The 12,500-nt window shown below is 29.4% G+C and overlaps 1 protein-coding gene across 1 annotated transcript in view; it reads right to left on the bottom strand.

The window, feature by feature from the left end:
* The window catches only part of LOC111686546 (ATP-binding cassette sub-family G member 1), a 32,176-nt gene extending 20,962 nt beyond the window's left edge, over positions 1-11,214 (bottom strand). Inside the window, exons 1-2 of the mRNA XM_046956743.1 lie at positions 11,065-11,214; positions 1,326-1,667 (exon numbers count right to left, since the gene is read on the bottom strand). Coding sequence (XP_046812699.1) covers positions 1,326-1,667; positions 11,065-11,120 — 398 coding nt within the window. The 5' untranslated portion in view covers positions 11,121-11,214. The remainder of the gene's footprint in view (positions 1-1,325; positions 1,668-11,064) is intronic.
* Positions 11,215-12,500: the final 1,286 nt, after the last annotated feature.

Below are 12,500 nucleotides of genomic sequence, written 5' to 3'. Positions count from 1 at the left end.
ATCTATCCATCGATCCATCTATCAAACCCATTACATATCCAGGCTTTGACCATTAATAACTATAGTTAGCTATTTAATAAATTTATTAATTAAACTAGTTCTAGTACTAATAAATTATTAGTAATAATCGCTTTCAATGTTTACGTAAATTGTTTCAATTAAAATTAGCACAATTCAACGCTTTTCTCAATAGGTTTGTTTGTAAAATTATAATTTTATTACTAATATAAAACGTTGGTCAATTATGTAATTAGAACAAGATCAATTTGTTCTTTATAAAACGTTTTGTAAAATACATAACAAATGTTATTGATCTGGATTGGAAATAATTTTAAAGCGAATAAAAGGTGTTATGATTGAGGTTAATTAAATAACGTAAATTATTACTGTTTACAGTTATTTTTAAATTAACAATTGGCATCATTGGCAACCATTAATGCATTTAGAACCGCTTTCGGTTTAGTACAATTTCTGAATTTGACAAAGTACTAATTCAATAATCTGTTTAACATTTAACGAATGTATTTAAAATTATGATTTATTCTTTGTTCTAATGACAAAGAATGCATAGAATATTTGTAATCAATATATGAATTTCATTACAATAAATAATTATAAAAAAATGTGTTTAATGAGCATTTAGGCGTGTATGGAAAACGTGCATTAGAATTGTTGCGTATTCACTTTTAATAACTTAGTAATACTATAATAATTAAGTACAGTCTAGACCATAGTCTTAATTAAAGTCTGGACTCTTGTTTTAACTAAGTATAGTTCGGACCATAGGCTAAACTATAGTCAGGTTTATAATCTTAACTAGTTTCCACTGTAGACTTTGCTATAATATGGTTTAAATCTGGTCTTAAGTAAACTCGGGACTATAGTCTTAACTATAGTCTCCACTTTAATCTTGACTATAGTTTTAACTATTCTATGATATGATAAAGGCATACACTCTTGACCATCGGATGTAAGAATTTATGTTGTTAGCCTGGCAGTTGGGACTATAGTCTTAACTATAGTCTCCACTTTAATCTTCACTATAGTTTTAACTATTCTTATTTATAGCCAATACTATGGGACAGAGTATAGTTATAGTGTGGACTATAATCTGGTCCATAATCTTATTTATAGTCTAGCCTTAGTTGTGACTATATCTTATGACTATAGTCCGGTTTATAGTAGTAGTCTACACTATAGTTTAGACTATTGTCAGGCTTATAGTCTAGATATATTAGATTAATAATATGGTCTAATCTTTGCTAGCCTGGTTTAGTCTTAAGTAATGACCATAGTACACAATTATTAAACATAATAATACTCACGTTGTTGGTTCATCCAAATATAGTACCGGTGGATTACTTATTAATTCCAAAGCAATAGCTAAACGTTTCTTTTGACCACCCGACAGCTTCGCTGTAAAGACATTAAAACGATGATCCAAACCCAGCAGGGATAGAATATGTTTGACTAAATTTAATTTATTCTGTTTTGAGATCTTAAAGCCCAATTTTAAATGAGCGGCAAGCATCATTATTTCACCCACAGTTAATTGGGGTCTTAACAAATCATCTTGATGTATATAACAGGATAATTCACGATATTTTTGGGAGTTGGTAGACATTACTTTGCCATTGACCCGTATTGTGCCGGTGACTCCAGTAGAACTATAAGAAAACAGAAAAAACAGCAAAAATTATTAATTGAAATTTAACTTTAAAAACATACACATATATAAATCTTCTAGCATAAATAATCTGTTTTTGTTTTTTCTTTTAATTGTTTATAAATGTTTTCCTCTTTTTTTTTCAAGTTCAAGCGTCATTGACCATTTTGAATGATTTTTTTTTCGTTATTATTGTTTATATTATTAACAATAATCATTATTATTTAAAAAAAAATACATATATTTTTATATTCATGTTTTTCTTTTGGTTTTAGCTCTGTAGACAATATTGTTTGTGTTGAGTCTGAACCATAATTATGTGTTGCATCATTCATGCACTTTTATTTTCGTTTTATAAATTTATTATTCGTTCAAACGTTAAGAGATGCAATGGAAATTTATATATGTTCATTAATATACAAAAAGAGATGATTATCTTCAGTTATCGCTTTAAGAGTTTATTAAACCCTCAAGCATTTTTGTGTTCAATTTTGTCAGTCACAAAATTTTGTTGTTTGTTCATAAGAAAAAATTTTGTTTCTAGAAATTTTCGTTTTTTTAATTTCCTGTTTATTTTTTGCAATATCATATTAATGTTGGGTTAATGTTATTTTAATCAAATGTAGTGGTTCCCAAATCTTATTCGAATTTCTGTTATTCTAATATTTTATGTAATATTCCCATTTAAAAATATTTGAGGTTTTTGATCCACTCAACCAAATATCTCTCGATTTTGTTCCAAACTGATCAATTCCTTTATGTAATATAAAATTGATCATCCCCAACAAAAAAAAATCCAAAGAAGCGGAAAAGAAGTATAATTTACTCCATGGAAGTACTGAAAAAATTATGATTTAAACTCAGGCTTGTCATAGAAGGGATGTCCTTTTTTTTTTTTTTTGATTCTCAATTCACTACATCTGAAGTCATTCTTCAGATTCAGGCTTCTTTGGAATTCACATCTGCAGAAGGCAAAAAAAAAATCACTTAGTGCTGGTTTAGGGCAATGTTCCAAAGAGGTGATTTGGGTCGATGAGCTCATGGATCAATTGTGAAGTGTACTGTAAGAGGCGTTATGATAAAAATCATGAAATGAAGATAAATTTTATATATAAAATAAATTCCATAAAGGAATCAAATTTTCAACAATTCGCCAATTCAGTCGTCTTACAACTTCTGTTTAGACCATATAGGCTAGAGAGTCTTTGAATCTAAGAAGAACCCAGAGTGTATATTTTTTATATGTATATAGTATCAATATTTTTATAAAACAATCTAACAAATATATTTGTCCAATTCACAATCGGTGTTGTAAGGTTGTATAGTAATATGTCGTAATTTTTTTTTATTAGATTGTTTTTGTTTCAAAAAATTTTATTTAAAAAATGTTTGTAACTTACAATGCTACAACAATACGACATCGATTGTGAATTAAACAATTGTCTTTCAGGCGGAGATCTTAGCAATCTGGAAAGCCGTGGATATGATAAAAGGCATACACTCTTTACCATCGGAAGTAAGAATTTATGTTGTTAGTCAGGCAGCTTTCTTTTGAAGGTTTTATGATCGATGAAAGAAGAAGAGGATTTCTACGAGAATATAGATCTGCCCTAAAGAAACAGGGAATCCGAAATCATGATTAAAAATTCTTTGTAAACTATTGAACCGAGGACCGCGTAAAAAACTTTAGAATAGTGGGATCACTCATGTAAAACGTATGACCACCGAGATCATATAATCGATGAAATGGGCAGAAGACAAGAGGTTAGGGACGGAAGGAAATGCTAACATAGAGTTAGTTATTACAACTGACAAATTAAAAGAAGTGAGTCTCCAGGACCAAATAATATTTGTTTCGACACATCTAACAAATATATGGAGGGGAACTCAAGAAAGTTTATCGGAGGAATAAAAAGTCATGTGGCGCCCACTTGGCCTATCCTAAAGAGACAAGATGTATCCTTATAATAGGAAAACCTTAGGTTAATGTTGCGGTACAACATTATTAAAAATTGGTAGAGCTTGTAGAGAAGGCAATGAAACTCTTTAAAACTTCCTTTGTTATTATCAAAATTTCATCAACCCTAAGGAACTACGTTAAAAAATCGAGTTTCTGAGCATCGGACGATACAAAGTTTAGAGCGCCCTACAGGTCCGATAGTATGTTATGTAGACCTCAAAATATTTCCATTAGTGGTAGCAATGATATTGTAAATAAACACCAAAATAAGTCAAAAAGTCGACAATTTTTATTAAGCTTTTAAATAAGCTTTTGAAAATTCATTAGAAAATGGCATGGTTTTTGTATAGAAAAGATAAGTTATACCTCTAATATGTATTTCTATATAATAAATAACAAATTGTATCTAGTCTTGTTTTATATTTCAAATTCTCTTTAACTCGTTTCTAAAGTTTATTGAACCCCAAAAATACATTCACTAAAACAAAGGAAATTAATAAATTATTGTACTATATTCCATACAAACAACTTTCTTAAAATGAAGATTGCTCAATTTAAACCAAATAATGATTCATTTAGAAATCTTTTTTAGGTTTTTAACATTAGGGTTTAAATTTAAAAAACGTGTATTAAATTGTTTCACCTGTTACTTTTTAATTTATCCTTTTCATATATGTAGATAGTGACGGAGCAAAAGGCACGTATGCGTTTTCTTAATTATAGCACACACGTTTTGCATTTATTATTTCAGAACAAAATAAACAAAAAAATGTGGAACTCGTGCAATTCTTTGGAAAAGTTATTCATTAAAAATCATCATAAAACATCAGTTTGATAAATTAAACAATTAAAAAACAAGTTAAATTTTTTTAAAAACATTAAATTTGGTACTTTTTTTCGGCTGAACGTCTGAAGCTTTTATAACGGTTCAAAGGCTGGATTTTATTTTTAATTTATGACATTTTTATTGTTTTGTTTTAAATCAAATTAATTAAAGGTCTAACTTGCCGAGTGTTATTTGTTTTTCTTGGGATCAGTTTTAAATGGTTTCATTTTAGTATTTTTGGTCCTTCTAATGAAATAATTTTAAGTAGAGTTTTTTAAAATAAAAAGTCGGGTTTTCGACTTTTTTAAATGTTGTTCTTAATCAAAAAGTCCAGTTTTGCCGGAATTTTTAAGAGATGTTATTTGTTTGTAGGTTTCCAATTAAAATGATTTCATTCTAGTATTTTTGGTCTTTCTTGTAAGATACTTGCTAATAGGGTTCAATAGCTGAACCATACCAATCGACTTTTTGACGTTTTTTAATATCGACATTTATAATTATTTTTGTTTTCTCCAGTTACCTTTTTTATACAAAATCGATTTTTTCTACATTTTTTTACATGGTGGTCGATTTAGTCTGTACGAAATAGTCGACTTCGACAAAAATTTGCTGGTTTGACAGTCGATTTATAAATATAAAACATTTAAAGCGACAACAAAAAATCGACTTTTCGACCTTTCATTTTCAGAAAATAGGGTCTATAGTTGAAACAAAGAATCGACTTATCTTCTCTTTTTTTATTAAATTTTTATATCGTCTTTTTCACGACTTATCTAGTGTCATGTTAACCCTCCGTCATGCACATGTTCCGATAGTCACGTACGTAGCGCATGTATCTGGCGAGATACACTATGTATTTCAGTACATTTATATGAAAAATATGCCATTTTAGTAACAATATTACGATATCTAACAATATTTGTAGAGGGTACCTGGAGACTCAAACCCCTAACCAAATTAGAAATATATTAAAATCACAGTTAAATTCGTAAAATATCTGGCCAGATACATGCGCATGACGGAGGGTTAACAGTTTTCTTACAATATAGTCGACTTTGTTATAGCAAAATAGTCGACTTTGTCCCTTTGATAAAAAAATCAATAGTCGATTTATAGAATCCGATTTTTAAAGTGAAAGCTTTTATTTAGGTTTCTATAGTTAAAATCGATTTGTAACTCTTTTTCGACATGGTTAGGTTATCGCAGGTAGCCTTTTCGGCTTTACTTGGGTCCATGTTGATCACTTTGTAATAATACCTGTAAGAGAAGAAGGAGAGAGATAGATAGATAGGGAAGAGTGGAAAAAGAAACGTTGGCAAAGAGAAAGTAAGAATAGGAATAAGATTTTGAGAAAGAGAAAAGACAACAGGCCAGTTGCCATGGATTTTGTCAGATTGAATATTTGACAAATCGGACAGATCACCAAAGTATGTCGATCCAAGCGTCCGGAATTTGGCATCTGCCAAAGCAGGACAATTGCAGAGATAATGCGTAATAGTCTCTTCTTCATCCCCGTTTTGGCAACTTCTGCAGTAATCGTTGAACAGAAGACTAATGCGTCTAACATGGTTGTAAAATTAACAGTGGCCAGTGATAACCTATATCAGCCTACTTAGCTGCGGCCTTGAAAAATAAGAATATTTAAACCTGTGTGGATCCATTTGTGGCCAAACAGCGCACAGATTTGCCCTTTGTGTATGCATGTTGAAAGGCAGAGAGAAACGATTTGTCTATCGAAGAACTTATGTGGATATCTATAATCCATTCCAATGTTTTTAGCAAAAAATGATGCCAGACTTATTGGTCTTTAATCCTTTGCCTTAGTGTGTGTAGTTTATGAGGACAAAAAATGTCAAAAATGCTATGGTTCTCCTTACATATTGATTTTCGACTATTTTGTGCAAAAATTCATTTGTTTCAAAGTCGATTTATAGAACCTTAATTTTAAAAAGGACATTTTTAACTTGTGTTTTATAGTTAAAGAATAAAAGTCGACTTTTCTACTTTTTTTAACAATATTTAATGTATTATTACATTTTTTGATTTACTAGATCAAAATAGTTGATTGTCCGAAAGTTGATTTATAGAACTCGTCTTTTAAAGCGAACACTTTAAGATTGAGTTCTATAGTTAACAGACAAAAGTCTGTTTCATTAGATTTTACATATGTAAAAAGTAAAATGAAATTCCATCCGTATAACAAAAAAGAGAACAAAAATCGTATAATTTATATTTTTTGAGTTTACTCGATTGGTATAAAATAATAACAAAGTAAATTGGAAACAGCTGTTTTACTTTTTTGTATGTGTTTACATAAAAATACATCCCTGATCAAATGCGACCTACTTGTTTTTTTTTTTAACATGAATAGAGCCATACGAGTGTCAAAATTTCCATCCGTATTCCCTCTTAATGTGTGATGGTTTTATTTCATATTGCGTTTATACAATCCCATCCGTACTCTTTTACACAAAATTTTGACATATCATATTACTTGTGTGATCGTTTAATGCCGGCTTAAACAACTTTGCTTTAAACAGTGTAGCCAACTTAATGTTATTTTATATCTAAAACACACTTTATTATAAAGTTTGTTATTTTATAAATATTTCGATTCCAGTTATTATTACCAAACATTTTAAGCTTCTTCTACTTATTTTATTGCTTATCTAGTAGTTGAAATTTACTATTTTGTTTATAGTTCATTTTTATACCCTACATTACTATAGTGGGGAGGGTATTATACGTTTGTGCTGATGTTTGTAACATACAAAAATATTGGTCCAATACCCACCTTAAAGTATACCGATCGATTCGGAATCATTTTTTGAGTCGATTAAGACATGTCCGTCCGTCCATCCGTCCGTCCGTCTGGCTGGCTGTCCATGTAAACCTTGTGCGCAAGGTACAGGCCGCAATTTTCAAGATAATTTGATGAAATTTGGAACAAGCATGTTTTTTGGCACAAGGACGAAGCCTATTGAAAATGGTTGAAATCGGTCCATTATTTCACCTAGCCCCCATACAACCGTACCTCCCGATTTGAACTTTTTATGCTATAATTACGTCAAATATTCTGCTATCTCTCTAAAAATTGGCACAAATAAGTTTTATATAAGTATAAATGATACTGCAGATTTTCGTAAGGATCGGCCTATATTTGACCCTAGCCCCCATACAAACCCCCCTTCAAAAAATGACTTACACGTCTAAAATTGACTTGTAACCATTTGTATCGCAATAAAACTCAACAAAACTAACTGTTATTTAGAAATATATCCTTTTCCCAAATTTACCGAGGATCGGCCCATATTTGACTATATAAAGCCTCATTTAGAAATTTTAGTTTTTTATCAATAAATGGCTTAAATATTTTGGAATTATGGTAACATTCAACAGTTTCTTTACAAAAAATAAAAATTTTATAAAAGTAAAAATTGTAAAAATATACTCATGGTGTAGGGTATCATATGGTCGGCCATGCCCGACTATACATTCCTACTTGTTTTCTATTAAAGATAATCGTTTTAAATTTTATTAAAAAAAATAATAATGGCATTTAATCATTATTAACCGATTAACCTAAAAACATTTTTTTACAAAAAACAACTGCAGGCTAAGATAATCTTAAAATTTTTGGCCAGTTATTATTAACGTAAAAATTTTTAATATGAAGTAGTACACTTTCAGTTGAAAACGTTTTGCAAATTATCTTACCCCTCAGAACGTTTAGCAACAATTTTGTTAAATAAAACTTGTATTTTATAAGGTTTAGAATTTTAACATTGGCAGCCGATTATAGAAAATAATAATATTTGCACTTGTTTTCTGATAAGCTCATATTAGTATATTTAATACTACTCATATATCATGGATTATGAAAAAGTTAGTCATTAATTCAAATACATACTATATAAAGGAAAAAACCCCATAAACCCTATGAACACAATTTTATTCCCGGCTTTCATTGAATGCTTTAGTTGTATTTTGTTTGAAGATAAAGTTTTTATTTTGCAAATACTAAGCAAATTTTTAAATTTAATACACGTAAGCAAAAGTTTATCGGTCTAGAAACTGACTGCATAAGATAAAAATTTTTAAACATTTAGGAATGGCGAACTATTTACGATATATTCTGGAAATATTAAGCATCTCTCACGTGTTGTTAACTTTCTTAATCAGTCCTCGTTATAGTTCAAAAGCTACCGATCTAATCATTAATGCAATTTTTGAAATCATTTCTTGTAGGTCTATAATCTGATCCATTTGTAAAAAATTCGATAAAGTATTACCTAAAGCAACTACCACCAGCTTTTATATAATTTCCGATTTCGGTATTCTTTGATATATAATGCTATCGATTTAAATAGAACTCTCATGATAGTTTTATTAATTTTCAAGGCCTCCTTTAATATAGATCTCAGCTCTCGGGAAAATCATACCTAAGGCCACCTCCCTTTATGTGTTTCTACTAGATTATAACATTTATTTTGAGTCTTTGAAAGAAAAAATCTGATAAATTTATTTTTGATAGATCCCAACAGGGTTGCTACTGAAATGCTACAGAAATATTTAGAAAAGATCTCGTTCTGACTTATTCATCTGTCAGTTCATTTCTATAGTAGCTGAACTGCAGAATTTAGAGATTTCGGCTCAATTAGTTATATATAGCCTTCAACATCAAGCAGTCAACAAGAAAATCAGAAAATCACTTCAATCACGATTTTTTCTATACTTGAACTCTCTTTCTCTCTCTTGAGTCTTTCTCTCTCTTTCTCTATACGACATAGTTTGTTTTTACTCTAACAAAACATTTACATCAATGGACGCTCTTTTTCAGCCTAAAATTTTACTTTAAGTTAATTTAATCGTAAATTTTTCTTAATTATTGATAGGTTAGGCCTCCGGTAGGTTAGTGGTTAAGTCGTGCAAAAAATTAGGTCAATAGGATTACGTTAACTGGTGCCGCAACGGCTCTGAAGTTTGAAGATGCATTTACATGGGGAAATATGCAATTTTTTCAGTTTTCACATAAGTTTTGTCATTAAACAATTTATTTTGCGTTTTATTGCCAAAGAATCGTAATGTACACAGAATTAGCGTTACAAAAAGATAAAAAACACACAAATTGGTTGAAAAATGTAAATGTTATTAGAAATTCCCCAGGCCATTATCGTGTCTCAGAGCACTTGAATTCGAAATGTGATAAAAATTTAAACATATTTTTGAAAATATTCTAATAAAACAATTGTGTTACTTAAAATACATCTATAGTTTCTTGAATATGAGTTTTTGTCCTTATAGAATAACTTAAACCTGTTCTCAGCTATGGTCAAAAATTTTTGATATTTTTAACGGTCGTTTCAAAATTCAAATTTTAGTATTTTTGATACTTTGTTAAACAAATTCCAATATTTTTGGGAGAACTCATAGGGATTTATGGACAACAGATTAGGAAATAAAACAGTAAAAAAAAATAGGTCAATACCTCTTATAGTTTGCCTGTACCTGTAATTTGAATTCAGTAGATTTCGAGAAAAACCCATTCTTATGTAATATTTTGCAAAATTAGCCTTTTTATTATATTGTTGTGTATTTTAAATGGAACCTTTTGAAAAATTTATTAGTCCACATATTTCTAAATAACAATCAAAAGTTTCATGCAATTTGGACGCCATTAACCCATAAACTTAAAAGGTCAAATTTTGTAACATTTGCAATTTTTGATGGAAACTAGTCGAAATTGTTTCTATTTTTAGGTAGATTATCATAAAACTTAAGAAATTTATTTATTAACAACCGATATTTACAATAATAGTGAAAAAAATAAATTAACCCTTAAACGGCCTTGGGGTCAAAATGACCCCAAGGCCGTTCTAATATACATACATTCACCTTTCAAACTAACTCCTATATTCGCTACTGGCAGCTATTGTCAAGGATTTTAAATACCTTCATGAACATCATATACATATATATTGTAAATTTATATACATATATTTTAAACTACTTTTAGAGGCATAGATTTTTTAAATACATTTACTGTAACCTATGAACATTGTATAATATATCCAATTAATAAGTGAGTTATTAAATTAATTGACTAAAACATCAATTAACAATTCATTTTAATTAAATTATTATGAACTGGTATTAAACAAATACTATTATAAATTTTTTTAGACAATATTAATTGTAAAAAAAAGAAAATCAATTATTAAACAAAAATCACAATACTTCATCTTATTATTATACAACGCATTTTTAAGTGCAGTCGCACCAGAAGTGTATAACAGAATCACAAATATTCATTTTCGTAGGTTAATAACATTGGAATTTCAGAATACTTGTTAATTGTATTCTTTTGTCATCAGGTTATACACTCGTTACAATTGACATTTAGTAATAGAAGTTATTTTTGTATGATTTATTTATAAATATATATACAAATTAATTTGATACTCTTAGTGTTGTCATATATTTTTGATATATTTTAAAATATTCCCGATTTTTTTCTTAGACTAAAAACTAATTGATAGATTTTCCTCTAAGAATTTATAAATAAATTTAAATTTTAAATATAATGTTATAAATTTCATAAAATATATTTACCTGAAGCCACTCATAACATTTAGTAGAGTACTTTTGCCAGAACCCGATGGTCCCATTATTGCTGTTAATTCACCGGAACGAAAAGCTCCGTTAATACTATGAAGAATTTCTTTTGTAACTGCAAATATAGAAAATATTTAACCAAATTTATTAGAAACTAAAAAAACAAAACGTTAAATTGTACATCAATCGAAAGTCTTTCCCTACTTCAAATTCTGCATCCATCACGAGTCTTTCTCTACTTCAAATTTTACATCAATCATGATAATCACTATAATTTTTACTCCGATCATGTGATTTTTTCTGCTTCAACTCTTACTGTACTTCGAATTTAACTGCAATCTATCTCATTATATTCTTAAAATTATATATCAATCCGGGCTCTAATTCTAATCAGAATATAATTTCTTTACTTCAAATTTTACATCAATCTTTACTCTATATGTTATATCATTCGTATTTCTTTTATCTACTTAAAAATTTGAATAAATTTTTTATCCTTTTTTCTTTAAACTTTTACATCAATCGACGATCTTACTTTACTACAAATTTTACTTTAAGAATGACTCATAATCTCTACAACATTTTACTTCAAGCCTGGCTACTCTTACATCATTCTGTACTTAAAATTTGACATGAATTGGGAATATTTTGAAACTTTAAAGTTAACACCAATTGGAACACGTTCTTTACTTCAAAATTACAGCTTTATTTTTTTTATTTGATTCAAATTATTATTACAATTTACAAAAAAATATATTTTTATAGTTTTAATCACTAGTGATGAAATTTTGAACCCTTTTCGGAAACCCTTCCATTAACGTTTTTATAGTGCTTTCTGTCACTTTGCTCGAACATGTAGTACATCTCCGTTTAAAATCTACCACACTTTTGGGCACCTTTTTTGTACTCTTCAATTCTCTTTTAACAAGAGCCCAATATCTCTCCACTGGCCTTAGCTCCGGGCAGTTTGGAGGATTTGCCTCTCTTGGTACAAATACCACATTATTGTTCTTGTACCACTCATGGGCTTGTTTACCATAGTGACAGGATGCCAAGTCAGGCCAAAAATAAGTGGACACATTATGAAGTCTTATGAATGAAAGCAGCCTTTTTTGTAAACATTCCTTGATATAAATTTCGGTATTTATAGAGCCCGTTGTAACAAATGATTGGCTTCTTTTGCCGCAACTGCATATTGCTTGCCATACTAAGAACATTCTGGGAAATTTTGTCTGCTTTTGGGTCCTAAACTTTTCTTCAACATTCCCTCGAGCATCAGCAACATAAAACTTTTGACCTGGAAGTTGCGACAAAATCTGCCAGAACATCCATTATGCAGCAAGAATATTTTTTTATAAAACTTGACTTTAATTTCCGTGCTCTGTTTTTGGCCTCTAAATTTTTAGCAGCGTTCCTGTCAGGAACTTTTTGAG

The sequence above is a fragment of the Lucilia cuprina genome, chromosome 2 (assembly GCF_022045245.1).
Source record: "Lucilia cuprina isolate Lc7/37 chromosome 2, ASM2204524v1, whole genome shotgun sequence".
Lineage (NCBI taxonomy): Eukaryota > Metazoa > Arthropoda > Insecta > Diptera > Calliphoridae > Lucilia > Lucilia cuprina.
This window is presented reverse-complemented; position numbering and strand designations above follow the sequence as displayed.